The sequence below is a fragment of the Pterocles gutturalis genome, unplaced genomic scaffold (genome assembly GCF_000699245.1).
Source record: "Pterocles gutturalis isolate BGI_N339 unplaced genomic scaffold, ASM69924v1 scaffold18438, whole genome shotgun sequence".
Lineage (NCBI taxonomy): Eukaryota > Metazoa > Chordata > Aves > Pterocliformes > Pteroclidae > Pterocles > Pterocles gutturalis.
In genome coordinates this window covers 94,423-113,254 of record NW_010123614.1, presented here as the reverse complement: position 1 = coordinate 113,254, position 18,832 = coordinate 94,423, and the positions used below count along the sequence as shown (strand labels likewise).

Sequence of the window (18,832 nt, the reverse complement as noted above, 5' to 3'; positions counted from 1 at the left end):
AAAGATTGTCTGAGCCTTTTATTTTTAAAGAAAGTGAGTGCATAATGTGTGCACCATGTACTTAACATTGTTGAAACTGCTATTTTTGTTATAGAATAAAAATTACTGTCTTTTTTTTATAAATGCCTGTATCACTGTTAGGATGAATACAAATGATAGTTTGAACACTTGACTTTAAATTGACTTTAGCTCACTTTTAAACGTCTGCTAGATTTAACTCCTTGCAGTGCATAACCGTTGTGTTTGTACTGTACTAGTAATTTAAAAACCTAGTAGAATTTAAGATTTTACTTAAAGGTATCTTTCTTCAGCACTTTCATATTAAATTTAATATCTATGAAAAGGTGTAAATTTTACACTAAAAGGAATTTGAGTAATGCTGTCTCAGAGTAACAAAATAGCTTGCATTTTGCAGGTAACTTTTTATGTAGTTTAAGTAATTCATATATCCAATAAGGAAGTTAGATTGAAGTGCCCAGAATCGGGTTGTTCCCAGCATATATCTCAGATCTGAAGCAGCTAAAATATTTAAGATGCACTTACAATGGGGGATTAAGATATCTATGGAAATACCACTGAATACATGGTATGGAAATACCAGTGAGTACGTCTTTTTCTTTAGTCCAACCCACAACTGAAGGGAAGGGGGTAAATGGTCCCTATTGAATGTCATCAGTTTTACCAAGAAAAAAAAGTAAAGGTGAGGGAATATGTACATGGGCATTCTCGATTGCTTTTTTGCATGCTTCATACTTTTATGGCAAATGAATAATGCACTATTTTGAATAAATTAGTTTTGAGTAATTTTAATCAGTTTCTGTAACAGGTAAGTGTTGGGTGCCATTCAGCTTTCTACTTGACACTTAAAAAAATCAAAAGAATAAACAGCTCCAAGACTGAGAAATGTACTACTTTATCCAGGGGGCAATAACATTACAGTGAAACTCCTCCACAGAGGAGCAAGTAGGAGAAAAAGGAAACCCCTTTTTGCAACTGTGCCAAAGCCTTGGCTTGAGCTGCATTAATTATTAATTTATTTTATTCACAAAATAATTTAGGATGGAGAGGAATTTGACATCAAGTCCAACTCAATGCTTAAAGTCGGCTCAATTAGAGCAAAGTTGCTCATGGCCTTGTCTGGTTGAGCTTTGAATATTCTCAAGGACAGAGATTGCATGACCTTTTGGTGTTACGTGTTCCAGTCCCTAATTATCCTTCTGGTGGGGAAAAAAACTTTGTCCCTTTTAAAAAAAAAAAATCATAATTTCCATTATGGGAACTTGTAACCGTTATCCCTTCTTCTTGATGCATCACCATGAGAAGAGTCTCTTCTCTATACCCTCCCATTAGGTGGTTGAAGACGGCAATAAGATTCTTCCTCAGCCTTCTTTAAAAGCAAATCAAACCCACCTGTCAGAGTATCTGTAATGTGCTCTGGGCCCCTAGTCTTCTCAGTACCCTTCTCAGGCCTCACTTCAGTACATCAGTGTTTTTCCTGACTGGGAAGCCCAAAATTGAACACAGTATTCCAGATGTAATATCACAAGAGGGCTGTACCTGCTGCCTATACCCTTAATGACACAGCTCAGTGTGCGCTTGACCTGTTTTACTGGCTCATACTGAAGTTGGTGTCCATCAAGGTACCTGGGTCCTTAGCTGCAAAGCTTCGTTGCAAACAATCAGCATTCAACTTTTACTGCTTTATGGGGTTGATTTGTCTCATATGCAGGACTTAATATTTGCCTTTGAGCTTTTCTTCTGTCATAGTCTAGTAACTATTTCATTATGTGAGAGAATCACACTGGAGAACATGGTTATTGAAGTTGCTCTATGTATTTACACACTAATTAATATACAGGAAAAAGTGAACAGGTAGCTGCCTTATCCTGTCAGTGACCTGGATGAGACAAAGTAGAAAATCTGCAGTGTTTTGAAGGTAGTATGGTATAATGCCTGTGTTTGGCACTCCATAATCCGTTCTGAAAAGAATCTGATATACCAAAATTTGTTCCATAAATTTCAGTTATGTTTCTGGATTTCACTGTTACAAAGTGGGATTGTAGAAATTTTATTTGTTCCCTTTTAGGTTTGTCTCTGCTTTAGCCTGATGCAAATTTAAAATGCAAAGTCAGAGTGGTAAAAAGCTGCATGGTGGTTTATTTGCTTTTTTTGTGCATCAGAATAACCCTGTCACCTTGCGATCCTTCAAAACAAATTGGAGGAATGGAAATAATACTATGTAAAGCGATGCCTTAATTTATATCCCAAAAGCCATCTTTTGCCCCAGTCCTGTACTGATCCTGACTTGTAGTACTGTAGTTTCAAGTTCTATAGTGTTTATGCAGAAACGAAGCTTGTACATGATAGGAAAGATAACTATTTCTTCAGAAGCAAGAAGCTGTCTCAGGTTAACCCAGGACAAAGAGAAACACTAAACCACTGCCATCAATGTTCTGTTAAAACTATTGTATTTCGGACTTATAGTATTGCACTACAATGTTGAAGTCAGTTGGATGGAATAATCAAACTAGCAATTACCTCTAGTCATGTCTTTCTCTCTTTGCCCTTGACATGTCCAAAAAATACTTGGCTAGCTTAAAAATTTTGTGTTGGCCTTCATAGAATAGTTACATGACCAAAAAGTACATTCTTGTGTGCTGTCTGTAGGCACTGCAGGTCACAACACAGCAGGACACTCCTATCTGCTTTAAAAGCAACTTTTGTTCTAGCTGAATGTTTTAAGTGAGCCTGTCACAGTAACATGAGTCATATCTGCATATAAGTTTGTGGTTAATAAGAGTTTGATTTCTAGATGTTTGATATTTTTCAAGGACCTGCTTATCAAAACAAAACAGAAAAACAAAGAACAGACCAGCAAATCCACAAGTCCCAGGGGCCCTACTCAGACAGAGTATCATCTAGTTTCAGCTCCATGGGAGTTGCTAGCTGACAAAACACTAGGCCTTTTTGTAGGTTGTACAAAAATAAGTACTAGTCATGATAAAATAGGGAAAAGGGTGGGTAATTACAGTGTGCCTTTTAAAGGCAAACAGTAAAGCCAAACATCCTTCAAGTTTATTGAAATATGGTTTTGGTTCGACTCTGATTTTCAGACCCTAAGTATTTTGTACAGTATGTGCTTGAAATTATGAACTTATGATAGGCTGCTTTTTGCTTTTCTAGCTTTTAGCCCACAGACCACTAAAAAAAAAAACACTACAGGTCATATACAGAGGAATGCATTCTACTGTAATGGTATTTTACGACTGTAATTACAGAAGATAGGAGCAGAACTTGATCCATTTGCAGTTTTTAAAGCCCTCTTACAAAAGATCTGAAAATTGTTGTGAATACTGTGTATTACTAAATTGGATTCAATTACTGTGATCAACCTTATTTTTAAATCTCTTACTTCCTGAGAGGACAAGGGAGTGGCAGGAATGACATGTTGTGGTTTAGGTTTTTAATTAAAGGCATTTTTTGTGAGGCAGTTTTACATGTGTAGCATACATGGAACTATGGAAGTTTCTACCAACTTTGTTAGACTGTGGGTAGTATAGATGGCTTTTTGTTACAAGGTACATCTGTCGTCCTTCCAGATTCTCTTGATGCCATAGGTAAGTGGGAAGAGTATGGATTTTGAGATTTTAAGGCCAAAACACCAAGTGCCTGTTCAAAGTAAATGCAAGTTCAGTAGGAGACCATTCTACATTTTGTGCCTTACACACTCTTTTGTTTGATGTTCTCCAGTTCATCCGACACACTCAGATCTCACTGAAGTCAGTGAAAAGCATTGGCAAGGGGTCATCATGCACATAGGGATAAGTTTGGGGGAAGCAGGTAATGTTCAGTGAGTCCAGGAAGGAGCCTTTGAGGATAAAGCAGAACATCCCCTCCGGTGGTGGGGGTAAGGGGCAGGTATGTGTATAGAAGAGGAAAATTAGCTGTTTCTATTTCTCATCCTATTAAACTACTTAAATCATCCATAGTGCTGTTGCAGGCATCAGAGCAATTAAAAAATTAGCCCTAAATAAAATAAGAAATTATTTTTCTTTAGCCTTGAAGTGCCTCTCTGCTTTTCTTTCCCTCACATCTAGTCTGTGTCTTTAGGCTTTACTTGGTGTTTTTCTTGTCTGGAATCACTTCATTGTTACCGACCTGTTAAGAATTTTGTTTGTAAAGCAATAATATTCAAGCAATATAACTGGTTTATGCTATTTTGCTTTTATATGCAAATCAGATATGCTACTACAGCTAGAATGCCCTTGTACAGGATCACATTACTTGAGCCTTTGTTATGATTTCAGTTAAATAATATGCTTTTAACATTTTTCCCCTTTTCTTTTCCTATTAGGCAACACCAGCCTTCAGACCAAAACAGGGAGTATCACAGTAGGTAGGTTCTACCTTCTCGCCAAGAGAACTCTTTTTCTCACTCTGCCCTTCTCTTTTCTGAAAGCTAAATATTCACAGAGAAAGTAAAAAGGAGGAGGTGATTCCTCACAGATGATTCTGCTGTCTTTTCTTTTCAAGAATAGCACTGATAGCTATGTCACTGAAGGAGATCCTTTCCAAACTAGACTGTCAGCCTTTTGCAGTTGGGCAAGGCACACTGCACACTACTTTTGATACCAGAATATCTGCTGCACTTTGCACAAGTTAGACTGAGTCTAGGTGTCATCTTTTAGATTAAGATGGGATAAAATGACATGAGAAAAGACTAAGGATGCATCAAATGCAATCATTTTGCCTTTAACCTAGTTCTGTCTTACATTTGTTGCTATCAATGACTAGCTGTTTTAATTTTTATATCACAAAGCATTAATCATTGATGTATTACATATTAGGGGGGGGGGGAAGCTTGTGCTAATTTAAACAACACTTCCAAGCTATTAAGTTAATCATTGGTTTCACTTCCTGAAATAAAAACAGCTCAAATTTTCTTGCAGGAACTTAAGCTTTTATACAACAAGATAACTCAGAGTTAGTTATGGTAAACATTAATTCTATCAGTTGCATTATTCTAGGAAAATATTAGGGCTCCTTCTTCACTATTTTATAGTACAGCTACACAAAAGTGAGAAACTCAAATTCTGGTTATTTGTATGCAGAAAATTGAAGCAACAGAATCATAGACAAGGCTTAGTGCCACTTGAATGTACATAGAAGGATTTCCCTTTCTGTAAATAAACTTGGTACAGGCCCAAATCTCACAGGCTTCTGCTAATGGTAGTAACCACAGTCACTCACTAAGTGTTGTTCAGGGACAAGCTGTACTGTTACAACTCTTCTTATGTTTCTGAGCAATCTATATTAACATTCCTGGAAAATGAATGCAATGCAGATTCTTATGAGTTAGTCATTAAACCACAGAATTAAATTAAGCTTGCTAGTCTGTTTTTCCTTCTGTTAAATAAACTCATAGAATATGCAGAGTGTTTAAATAAAGGTTTCTTAACACAGGAGGTAGCTTTTTCCATCAGCAGATGATGATTATTTTCCTTAATTAACCAGGTCCAGCTTAAACATTAAGACACATCTTACAGTTGAATAAACTGTATTTTTCAGTTTTAAATTTTGAAAGCACTAGTTAGACTTAATCTTTTCCTAAAGAACATTAAACATTCTTTAGATTTTTATGGAATTTTTCCAAAGGCAAATGACTTTTCAGATCCAGTGGTTCAACTCCAAAAGCTTGAGGGGAAAAAAATATAAAGTTTTAAGTGAAAGGATTTTATGTATGAGAAATTTATGTCACAAGATAGTTTGTTGGATTGCCAGAGATCTGTCAGGGATTTGCTGATTGAAGAACTGAGTTGTTCTTCCTATTTCTAACTTCCCTGGCTGGGTTTTCATAGGCATGTAGTTATTTATTTAACTGGAGGCAGAATTTTATCAGTTAACTGGAAAAAAAATAATGCACTCATCTCCGGATTTTGGGGACATATCCTTAGCTTTTGAGAGATTTATTTACGAGTCAAACTAAAATATAGTTCAGAGTGCTGGATTTTTTTTTTTTAATATTTTGGGGAAAATGCAAGTGACTGTGTTGACAGTTTCTTATTCTTGTATAATTCTGCATTAAAACAGGGAACTGATGCTGTTGTCAGTCTATTTGATTTTCTGCCTTTTTTGTTATTTATATAATAGTTAGCTTTGATTTGGGTTTTTTTCATTTTTAAATTATTGTTTTATTTTTTTAAAGACTATCCAAAATTCAGTGTGATTTTTAAGCATCTGGCCTAGGGCAGTGTCTCACATCGACATTGTTAAAATATGGAAGTAGGGGTTACTCTTTTTTTTTTTTCCCCCTATACTATGAGCTTTGTTAGTTGCTGACAAACTGTTTTCCAGCCTTGTACTAGAAGCTTCCTACTTCTAACAAATGTTCCATGGGTTGTGAATGGGTTTTAATTTAAAACAACCCAGCCTATTTTTGCTTCTAGTTTAAGTTACTGCTTAAAATAGTCATTAGAGATCTGAGTAATCTCACAAAAAGTAGTTGAGTACTTTGTGTTTAGAACTACTTTAATATTTTAAATTTTGTTTGGTAAATTCATAGGAAGACTCAGGTTGGAAGAGACCTCAGGAAGTTGCAGAATCACACAATGTTTGAGGCTGGAAGAGACTTCTGGAAGTCATCTTGCCCAGCCTCCCTGCTCAAGCAGTCTCTAGTTTCCAACCTCCTGCTCAAAGCCATGCCAACTGTGAGGTTGCTCAGGGCATTATCCTGTGGTCTTGAAAACCTCCAAGGACAAAGACTGTACAGCTTCTCTGGGAAAACTGTTCCGCTGCTTGACTGTCCTCAGGGTGACAAAGATTTTCATTCTGTCTAGACTGAAGCTGTCCTGTTTCAGCTTTTATTTGTTGTCTGTTGTGCTCTCATCATGTACCATGCAGCAGCCTGGCTTTGTCTTCTTGATCACCTCCTTGCAGATACCAGGGGGTGCTGTCAGGTCCTGAAGCAGTCTGTTCTCCAAGATGAGCAAGCCCTCATCCCTCAGCCTCCCCTGATGGGGAAGTTGCTCGATGCCCTGACTGTCTTGGTGCTTCTCTGCTGAATTCACTCCAGTTTATTGATGTCTCTCTTCTCTTGGGAGCCCCAACACTGGATGCTGTATTCTAGGTGTGGTCTAATAAGTGCTGAGTAGAGGGGGATAAGCCAAAAGCCAGATTTTCCCCTACCAGCTCAAAAAATTTTTTTTCCTTACTGGATTAATTATGTTTAGCCAAATAATGCATTGAAGAAATGAATCTTCTATGTTTGATGTAGTCAGAAGTTATAAAGCTGGTGTTGGGTGTTTCAGTTCAGAGGGGAAGAAACAGCCTTAACCAGCTTATGGGCAGCAGGGACTTATTCTGTCAAGAAAAACTGTATATTGAGATTTAAGAAGCTCTAATTTATATTTTCAAAAATATGTCAGTGTCAGTTTGCCTTATTCTGCTCATTTCTTCAGTAACCCACACTAGATGACCTAAAGGCTTCAGGGACTTGCTGTGATACTCACTGTCTTAAATCAACTGAAACTTAACAATTAAGAACGTTTCAGCTTTCTCAAAAACATACCTTTGAGTATAGTCCTGACATGAAAGTGAACAGAAGTGTCTGAGATCCTCCTTTGTGATGAGTCAGTGTCACAATAAGGCAGTTCCCTAGCACTGAGTCAAAGCACCAAAGATTTATAAAGATTTATTTTAAGAAGGGAATCAATTAGAGAAAGCAATTATGGTATTTAAGACAGTTTTGGAAAACTGAAAAATAAAACAATAACGGTGTATTTAGAAGTAATGCTGAATTTGTGAGTTTTGTCTTGAGGATTCAGTTTTTAATATGTGATCTAGGGAATTTTTAAATTAAAAACCTCACTTCTGAATTACATTAAAGGCATTTACTGTAATTCATAAAGTACAGCTCTTGAGTACTTTAAAAGAAATACCCATTCACACACTTGTAATCTCTTAATAGCAATTAGTTCTATTGATCTAGTCTTTGCCATCTGTTTATTATCAGTAAACAATTTTGGTGATGTTACATGATGTATGTTTTAAAGCATCTCATATAATGGTGCTGAAGATTCTGGATGTTGTTACAGTAGTACCTAAGTTTATATTGGTTTTGGAGCAATTTTTTTTTTTACTCCTGATGAGATTTATTTTATACTTGTAGAATGTATACCTTGATACAGTTGTCAATACTTGTTCGTAGCAGAAGAATTAAGGACTATACCACCCGTTTAATCCACAAATGGATACTTCTGTTCCAATATAGAGCTAACCAGTCTACATTACAGACAGTAGAAATATAACTAGGTATACAAGGATGATCCAATTCTAATAACTTTTAACAGGCAGTATGATGTCTGAAAGTCTTTCTTAGGATGCCATAAGTGGAAAAATAATGGATTTTTCTGAAAAATTATTTCCTTCCCTCACTACTTGGGGTCTTGATAATTGAATCCAAAATGCTGTCTTGTATCTCATTAAGTACTATCACTATTATTTAATATAAATTAGGTTTGATCTAAGAAATGCAGCATCCTATAAATATCAGGCCTGTTCATTATATTTCAAATGTACATTTGCCACATATGCCACTCTTAATCTATAAAAATTTGTCAAATAAAGATATAATTTCCATGGATTTAAATCAAGAGAACAGATCTGAAAGTCAGAATCTATGCAGCCATCCTTGCTACTGTGAAGAAGATTTAACTCCATCCCAGCCAAAACCAGAATGATATATGTACAACTGAAAATCTAGAAAGGAACTCTGTCTTGAAGTGAGGCTGCTAGATTTGCAAAAGGTATCTTTCCACTGTGAAGAATCTTACCAAGAGCTGCTTTTGCATTTGAAGAGTGGGAAGAAGAAGGATTCACTGAATAAACATTAATCCCTGTAAAGTACCATCAACTGGGGATGTTGTACAGACTGTTGGCAGTCTTTCTCCTTGGAGAAGGTGGCTGTCCTGTCACAGGAGACTCTTCTTTGTTCATAGTGCAGATAAAGGAACTATCTGTATGTTTTGTTTAAAGCAGAAGAGTCACAGGCTGGATATTTCCTTTAACTGTTGCCAACAAAATCTCTGTCAAGGTTATGTGGAGTCTCAGTGATGGGCTGTTACTGAATTAGATTTGGAATATCTGCAAAAATAGCATTTACACAAAAATGTTGATTTATCATTATGAAAAGTTTTCATTAAAAGGATTGATTCATACAAAATATTTATTTTAATGACCTTCCTTTTCAAACTTACAAACATTTTAAAAAGTTATGAATAAAAATGTTTCATTGTAACTTACACAAACAAAACTTTTTTTCACAGTTCATTAATTTCAGTTAATGAAGAGTTCATTTTTTTTCCTTCAGATTTGGAACAGAACTTTTTTTTAACACAATCTACTGAAATGGAAAAAATATTCCCATCCAATTCTAGTTGTTATTGGTTTCTTGTTAGTCAAAGGCAGTCTCACTTTTTCAGATTACTAGATATGGATTGGCTACTTTTTTTTAAGTTACTTTCCCGTTCAAAAAAATCAGATTTAGGTGTGGGATAATAATCCCTTTGTACATTTTTACTTTTATATGTGATACACAGATCTTCCATATCTGTGCTTGAGATCTGGCATCAGCGAAGCTCCAGATGAGTGTATTTAGAGCTATAGTTGTATGGCAAGCTTAAGGCATTAATGCTAGGCTCCTTTGTTATGATTAATTAACTTAATTCTCTTATTAATGATTTTAGTTTTTAAAATGGAAAGTTGCATTCAGTTTTGATCTTCTTATTTTAGCTAGTTCTGAAGGTTTGACTGTGTTTCTTTTTCTATGCACATCTGAAAACTAAAAAGTCTCTATCAGTATTTCAAGATTTCTTGCCAATACTTTCATTTCTAGCAGTGATCTAAAAATTTACTTCCCTAACTGCCTTTTGCTCATGTGCATATGTAATTTTTTAATGCTTCTCTAGAGTTGCTTCATAATTTTCTTTGCAGTTTTTATCAGCTGTAGGTCTGGTCAGTACTTCAAAAGTTAGCTCTTTAGGACTTCACTGTAATATTGTGGAAAATTGTGTATTTAATACTGGAATATATTGCAAGTAATAAAAGACTACTTCTCAAGTATATAGTTAAGGCTTCTTAAAAGCTTTCTATTTGTAAAAAGGTTTCTTTAGAAAGTTTTGTTATCATGAATTTCAGCTAATAAGGTATAGAGGGAAATGCAGGTGTGTCTGTTCCAGGGCAATGAACGAATGCTGTTTTCCTATGTATACTGAATTTCAATAGTTACTTCAAACATTTGTTTAAAATTCAGAAGTAGTGAATCAGACTTTGCAAAGCCTGATAAACAGTTCTTCTGTGTAATAAGTCATTATGATGCACAACTGCTTGGTTTACATGGGGTACCTTACCTGGGTAAAGTCCTCCCTGTGCAGAGTCTGAGCAAAGGAGCTCTTTTGGAAACTAAAATACATCTTAGTGTTCAGATTTTGTGTTTGATCTTCCCACAAAGATGAATCCATCCTTGTAGAAAGCGGGGAGTGTTGTTGAGGGTGTGTGGATGCAGCAAGTCCAGTAACAACTGCAGAGCTACGGCGTTGGGATCACTGTATGCTGTAATTCTGGACTGGGGAGATAAGTTTTGTTCAGAAACCTGTTTTTCTAAGAGAAGTCTGACATTAAGTAAATAAATCTAAGACTTCTCAGACATGGAAGAATTGACAAAATCAGTTGAAAGTACAAAGAAATGCTCTAGCAATTTTTTATTTACAAAGAGTGAATGATACACAAGTTATTTTCTTTTTTCTTTTTTTTTTTTTAGATTCATCAGATGGAAGTCTAAAAGCTTCTACACATCATGGGGCAATAGATGTTTATATCAGTCAATTAAGGAAAGTGGATCTGAAATCACAGAAAGGTTAGCAAACTAAACCAAGTATTTTCTGTGGAAGTTGTAGATGATGTAGAAGACAAGGCGTAAGGGGTTTTTTTTTGTGTATCTGTGTGGAAAAAATGAGTTTGTGATTGTTGGTTATCTACATTCTTTTTCACCTCATTATTAGGAAATGAACGTAAAGCATCATAATACAATAAACTCTGTAAGGAGCAATGATACTTGAAATGGATTACAGATTATTTTTTTATTTTTCAATACTACCTTTTCTTACTGGCTACCTACCCAACAGAATTCTGCAGAGTTGACTTGAATTACAATCTTCCTTTGTCTTGAGCACAGTTTAGTGCATGGTACTGATATAAGTATGTGCAGAGTGACAACCATCACACGCTTACATTTCTTTTGCATGGTGAAATGTCACATTACTGAAATTGGAAGATAGAAAAACAAAGATGAGGGGGCCTTATCCTACCATTCTTCCTTTTTTCTTGTGATTACTCACTAGAATTTAACTTCTTAGTTAAAAACTCCTAAAGTTGGATTCATAGTTTTGCAATATCATATCTTCTGAATGACAAATAACAAAGCCCTGAATACATCTTGTTAGTCTTAGTTCTGCAAAAGAACAACTACAGCATTTTTATACTTGACTTTAGCATCATGTCAGACACTTAAGGTGGTTTAAATGAACATGGTTATTGGTACCATTTTCTCGACTGTGAGACAATGCTTGTGCCCTTTTAAAACCTATCAGTTACTTGGAAGGGGAATAACAAAAGAAATGCATTGAAATTCCTGGTGTGCCATTCTTTTGTACAAGCTGTTCTAGTTCCATTGGTACAAAAAAATTAATATTATTTCATAGTTACCTTTTGAATCACTTAATACTAAGTTATGTCTCTTTGAATTAGTAGTAAAGAGGGGAATGTATTTAATAAAAGCTAATGCCATCCCTGCCCATGGCACAGGGTCCCTTCCAACCCAAACCATTCTATGATTCTAATTAATGTTATTTTCAAAACATTGCCTGACATCTCTTCTGGCAGCACAGTTTAGTAAAGGCAAAGTTGATGAAGTCCTATTTTCATTTACTCCATAAATTCAGAGTAACTGCTGACAGCTGCAGTGTAGAAAATGTCCCATTCGTGATAAATTAGCTGCATGTGTGTTGGATTTTATGAGTCACATTACTGAGCAACTCTCCAAGGAGGACCCAAAGATGAAGACCTTTTCCCTTTCTTATTCTAAAGCTTTTGTATATCCAGAAAAATTTAGTCCCAAATTATACTAACAGTTATTTGTTCATCAGGACTGTCAGAGGCAAGTGATTCTGCTGAATTGCTTTCTGATTTGTTATAACATCAGTTTTCTTATCATGTTGTGCTTCAGCTTTTGGGGTGTATTTAAATAAACTTTTTTGTTTTCCTAAAGTGAATGCTGGAATTGGGCAAAAACTAAGGAACAGAAAATGCATTCTTGTTTTAATGTGTAGGGTGCAGCTTCCAAACATGGTGACTGAGTCATTCCAAACAGGACTAATGTGGGCAGGTTGGGGGCCCAGCATCTGCTTTCAGTCTGATGCATGGAAGCACATATCTAGGGGAAGCAGAAGTCAGAATTTCTGTTTTTAATCACAAGGGTAGAATTATTTGGTCCACCAAAGCTGCAATTTTGCTAGTAGTTTACTTTTTAGTGTCATCTAAACTGGTTAGTCACTTCTGGGACTGCATCTGTTCAAGGATGTGAACAGCTGACCCTGTGCAGTAAAGCAGAGACAACTGGTAGCGTTACCAGTACGTAAGCGGCATCTCATCGTTCCAGAAGAGCAGTTCTTTCATAATGTGCCAAGCAGTGGCTGGATTAATAATCAAATCCTATCTCCTGTCCTTGTTCAGGAGTGTAGACATGCAACTAGAAGATGAAACTAAAGTAATAATACTTGTGAGATCTATTAGATGTCCTTCCCTTGATGATTCCTGTAATAAGATCCTCTACCAAGAGCAGTCACTAGCAGTATATGTCAATGTCAGTTTTCATGTCTGCCAAGGAAATACTGTGACACTTGTTTTTCTACATGTGACATACAGTATTCTGGCTATGATAAATGAAGATACCTTCATTTATACTTTTGGAGACAAAAAAAAAGGTTACTGTGTCTGAAGGCTCTTAAGAAAAAAAACCCTAACAAACAATTATTTGATTCAAATTAGCTAAGTAATTGCCTGTTTCATGCTTTGATCTTAATGTTAAACTAACTAGCTTTCACTTAAATTTATATCAGGTTCTATTACAGTCAAGGTACCTGCCTCTCTCAAAGCATATTTACAGTTGTGTGGAAGAAAAGTGGATGTGAGCTCAGAGATCCAGTTAAAAGAAACACAGAGTGCCTCCAAAGACGATCACGTAACTCTAAGTGGTAAGGCTTACTAATCTTGGCTTGCAGTAAATGTCTGTCTGGCCTTAGTCAAAGGCATCTACATTTCCTTATGAGTTTATTGCTCTTGGCTTCTTCTTATTTCATCTGTTTCAGTTTCAAATGTTTGCTTGTGCCATTGTACTCCCCATGTTACTAGATGAAACTTTCGTTTTGTTTGGTAAATGACTTGTGAATGCAGACAACCACTTCTCTAACAAAAGTCTTAGAGTCAAATTCATCCTCAGCATTATTCCAGTGAATTTGTGGGAGGTAGTCCATGGCTGAACTTGACCCATTGCTTTGTTGGCTTATTCACATATAATAAATTGTCAGGGAATGTCAGTTAAAAATATAATGAAAAGTTTTCTCTGTCTGTCTCTGTTGGATGGGAGGGGGAATTAAAAGGCATATATGGCATATTTATTAATGTACAGTATAAATGTTAACAGTGCAGGACAGGCTGAGAAATGATGGGTGGGAGATAGCGTAGACGATTAGAGAGTACATGGAAAGGTGCCTGCAATTACTGGAAGCATTCTTCTAATGCATTTGAAATTGAACTTGGGAATCCCAAGTCTTGCTGTTTCCTGCTTTAGAAAACAGTTGTACAATTCATTGTCAGGGCGTGTTTTTCTCTCCTCTCTGGATGTGTCTATCTGGAAGTTAAGGCTGTTGCTGTTACCAATTACTCAGTTTGCTCAAGAGGAAACATTAACATAGTGTGTCTGAAGGCTCCAGCTTTGTTCTTGAACGTGTTGTGTCAGTATGACCTGATATGATAGCAGATTGGGTGAGGCTTTGAGTTTTTCTTTGGTTTTGAACATAAGAAAATATGCACAAAACTTCTTTTCCTTTCCCATATAAGATGATAATCTCAAAGTCAGGAAATGTTAGAAGTGCATATACAGAATCTTAATATGTAGTCTGCTTATGTAAAATAGTCTTGAAATGTATAGGTGTCTCTCTTCCTGTCTTGAACAGTTACTAGCATTTAAATTTACTAGTGCTTATTAAATACAATTTTTTAAAAAAAACTGTGGTTAGAAGTTGTCAGGCTAGAAACCTGTGTAAGGACCCTAGATTCCAGCAAGGCTCTATGGAATGGATCGCCTCAGCAGTAAAACAACATACCTCCCAGTAAATGAGGACTGCTGGCCGGTCGATCATCTTGTTTTTCTGGCAACACTGAAGATAAGAGTGGTGTTTCAAATATACACAGCTGAATGGCTTCTCTGGTTTCATGACCCAGTCAGTGTTTATGCAGGACAGTCATTGCTGAAGCGGATGCAATTTTTCCACCATTCGGTATGGAAATGATCTTGGCAGTTGAGTACAAAAGCGGCTCTGATCAGTTAACCCTCAAATATACATCTCCAAAAGGCACGGAAATCAGCAAGAGTGATGCAGAGGCAACAGCATTAGGCCACTTATTATCAGTTGTTTAAAGAGGTTACAGCATTGCTCAAAAAATTAATTAAACCTAGATCTTAATTGATCATCATACAAGTGAATGAAAAATAGACCCTGGAACAGATTTTCTGCAGGATACAATTCAGCTAACCTAGTGCTGGCCTGAAGAAATGTAACTTCATCTGCCTTATACCTGACATTTAGCTTTGAGTGTTTTCTCACATAATGTAACTAATGATTTGTAGCAGCTCTCTCATCCCTTTTTTTCACTGGTCAGTAAGAAGCAACAAACGTGAAGAGAGATGAACTAGTTGGGTTTAACGTGCTTTGCTCCTTTTCTTATCCTTTTGAAAACAGTGCCTCCCCTTTCTTTGCCAGGTCTGTAACATTTCTTTGGAAAATGGCAAGGGAGATGCTTTCTGCTTCTCCTTCTCTTTACCTTATCCCATGGGGACAGTGTATTCTTTCTGCAAACCAAGCACTTGTTCCCTCATTCTCAACAATCTCTTCTTCTTAAAGTTAAGATTTGAGAATTTTCTTGCACAAGTAGATTCTGAAATAATTAAAAATCATTGAATACTGTTCCTATATCACAAAAACATTATCCACGCGTGGAGTTTCAGGTATAGAGTCTATAGCTGTCCTTGTGCTGCAACTAAGGAAGTATAAAATAGAGAGGGAAGAGGGGTTTTGCCAAGTGGAAAAAAAAACTCTGTATCACAAGAGCACGTCCATTTAGATTTTTATGCTTCTGAGCTCAAAGGTTAGTTTAAAAATAGATTATTTTTCAGAAACTGGACGGTTCTCCTGTGAATAACACGGAACCATCAGCTTTCAGGAAGCTTTACTTGCCTCTGGGAATATTGTGAGAGATGTTAGAGATGAGGCTGGGAAGACAGGGTAGAGTTCTGTGACTTGGGTAAACAAGCACCTAGTCTGTCACCTGCCCCAGGAGAGCTTTTCCTGCTGCTCCTACAGTGGTCATGATGTATGCCATCACCTTGCTTCATGGTCCCCGTTTCCACACTGAGTGGCACAGTCAGTACACTACAGTCCCACAAGCAGTCACATCCAGGGTTTTGTGTGGTAGCCAAGGAATAGAGTGGGATTTAGCCAAAACAAGAAGATGAAAGCCTGGAGTGAGTGCTCTAGAGGCAGAGTGATGAGAGTGTGAAAAGGTGTTTTGCCCTTTTAGAAAGGGAAGGGTCTTTCCTGCAGATCTGGGACACTCGCCGAGAAACGGAAGGAGCTAGAGAGCAGTGCCAGGGAGTTTACTCTTCAGAGTGATTTGCAAGGATAAGGCATCTGTTTCCATTGACAGCAGTAGGCACTCTTAGAAGTAGTATGTATGGTATAATGAAATCTGTTATAAAATCAGATTTTTTCATGCTAAACGCTGGTCCAGCTTCCATCTCTGAAAGCATTTGTTCGGCTGTCTAGTTTGAGAGTGCTTGAGTAACTCCAGTAATTTCTGATGGCAATCTTGTCAAGGCTTGCTTTTCCTTTCCCTGGCAAAGAGGGTAGGAAGAAAGGATTCTGCTTAGCCTGTCTGTGCCTTCCCGTGTCTCCAGGTCTGCCTGTATTAAATCAGCTGATTTAAGAAGCTTGTAGAGATCGTTAACTATATATCTCTAACTATATATGGTAAGAGGAAGGGTAGCAGGCTAAAAAGTGTCAAATACTCAAGCAGAAAAGGAGCTTAGGAGACTGTCATGTCAGAGGGGTTACAAACATGTTGAAGGGAAGGGTTAAAATTCAAGTAATCTTGATTTACTTGCTTTTTAGGCCATTTTTCCAGCAAGTCCTTTTAAGTTCAAAGTACAAAGGTAGGAATAATGACCTGTGTGGTTCCAAGAGGAGGAATATTTCAATAAAAACATCAGTAAACAGGAAACAATACTGTTACACAGTTGGGAAAAGTAAACAGTGTATTAACATGACAGTCCTGGAAAACTCAAAATAATCCCTTGACTTTACATGGCATTAATAACACTTTGCTGGAAGGTGTCCAGTTTTGAGTACTGTACCTCAGAAATGATGTGGACAACTGTAGAGACTCCAAAGGAGAACATACGATCAGAGGCCTAAAAACATGATTAATGAGGGAAGACTGAAAAAAGTGGTGTTTTTGTCTAAAGAAGAGAAGACTGAGGGAAGATAAGACGCACTTTTCCAGTATGTAAGAAATTGCTGCAGAGATGAAAGAAATAAATTGTTTTCTGTCCTCTGGTGATAGGCCTAGGAATTATGATTTGACCTTACGATAAGGAAACCTTAGCTAAATTGTAAGATAAACTTTCTGGTAGAAAGCACTTGTCTGGCGAGGCCATACGACTGTCAGTACTGCAGACTGTGAAGAACAGGCTAGGCAAGCATGTCCGGTTAAATACAGTGCAGCCTCAGGACCTCAGCATCCTCAGGAGGTGGCCTTCAGCCCTGTTTTCTCTTGTCTGAAGCTGATGTGATCATCTGCTCCCACCCACTCCTCAGTAACTCAAAGCAAGGTTATGAGGCATGTGGGTGGAAGAATTTGAGGACTAAATGAATGCAACCAGTGGGCACGCTTCCGCCCACTTCCATTGCCAGCTTGTGTGTTTGACAACTGTAAACTTGCTGGAAAAAGTCTTGCAATTGTTCAGAGACTTTATTTGGATCCTTGCAGTTGATGGTGTCGATTTCCAAATCTAATTGTCTGGAATATAACCCCTTTCTTTACCACCAGAGTCTTGCATCTCTGGTGCTGGGGACTCATCTGATTCCAGATCTTTCTCCATCCCTGGCCCCAGTTCTAGTGCCAAGTTCATATCCAGCAGCAACCTTTGACCCGATGTGATCCATCTGGTTGGTGCCAAGTGAGCTTTTAACTTTGGCAGTCACTTACTCCATCTGGTTTTTAGCACTTGCGTGAGTTTCCTCGGTAAAAGTCCCACAGTGTCACAGATGCTCCTGAGAGGCTGTGGATATTTGTCTTTGCAGATTATTGTTTCCCTATTCGTACTTTCACAAGCTGGCAAACCAACCTGCTTGTATTTTGCTGTCCTCTTTGAACATGCTCTTTGGGAATTATTGTCTTCTCCCAGGTTGAGACATTCTTCCTCCCTATTTCATCCAGCGCGACAGTAGTTGCAGCAGCAGTTAACAGGGTTTTTAGCTTTTGGTACTAATCCCACCCCAACTACAGTACTAGAGCTTTGCTGAGCCACATCTGAACAGTGATCCTCTCAGAGCCATGCCTTCTGGTGAACACGCACACAGGTAACAGGGCTCTCTTTCACATTAACTTATCCCTTCCCTTAGATGTCTATCCTGACAATGAAGAGGAATCTCCTGTTGTCTTCTCTAACCCCTTTTCTTCTGTGAAAGTTTCCAGATGTTGTCTCTACCTTATGGGTTGATCCAGCATCCAGGTATTCTTTTTGATCACTAGGAACTCCTTAGATTGCCTCCCTCCTTGCATGCTTCTGGAGAGAGTCAGCCAGTCTAATTACCAGATTCCCTTGGAAAGTTGGACATTGATACCACTGTCCTATCTCTGACTTTTCAGGTTTCTCTTAACTTCAATTCTTTCCACCTGTCTGGTTCTCCAGGTAGATTGTGGTGAGAAGCACCTTTCTCCTGACAACAATCATTCACTTAAGCATGCACTGAGATAATAGGACTTTGATGTATGCCTGAGGTTAGATCTGGATTCTCCTCTGGAACGTAGGGGATTTAGAGATGTGTTTCCTACCTTCAGGAATAACTCGTTTCTCACTGCTCACACAGTGGCTTCTCATCCAGTAGTCCTGGGAGAGTGGCCTATCAAGTGCTGTGGGCTTACCCTGTAGGATTTCTTCAAAGCCAGTGTGCAAGGAGCGAGCTGACTGCATGAGTCTCACAGGCTTAATGGATGTGTTGAACTGCTTTTGTTATCAGAACTTCTATATTGTTTACTTTAAGGCAATGTCTGTGGGTTTTAGCTGCCTGGAGTGCCAGGGTTAAATACAAATGCAGCTGAAGGGGCAATGACTAACGCAAGGCAAGCAACTTGCCTTTAAAAGGGAAATAACTGCAAGAGCTTGTATTATGGCAGTCTGCTGAAACTTACGTTTCTTCTGAAACTTAACAGCTGTCTG

The 18,832-nt window shown here is 37.5% G+C and overlaps 1 protein-coding gene across 1 annotated transcript in view; it reads left to right on the top strand.

Annotated features, from left to right (window-relative positions):
- The window catches only part of FAM185A (family with sequence similarity 185, member A), a 33,353-nt gene that overhangs the window by 11,203 nt on the left and 3,318 nt on the right, over nucleotides 1–18,832 (top strand). Inside the window, exons 4-6 of the mRNA XM_010077979.1 lie at nucleotides 4,355–4,396; nucleotides 10,817–10,912; nucleotides 13,173–13,307. Of these exons, the coding sequence (XP_010076281.1) occupies nucleotides 4,355–4,396; nucleotides 10,817–10,912; nucleotides 13,173–13,307 (273 nt within the window). The remainder of the gene's footprint in view (nucleotides 1–4,354; nucleotides 4,397–10,816; nucleotides 10,913–13,172; nucleotides 13,308–18,832) is intronic.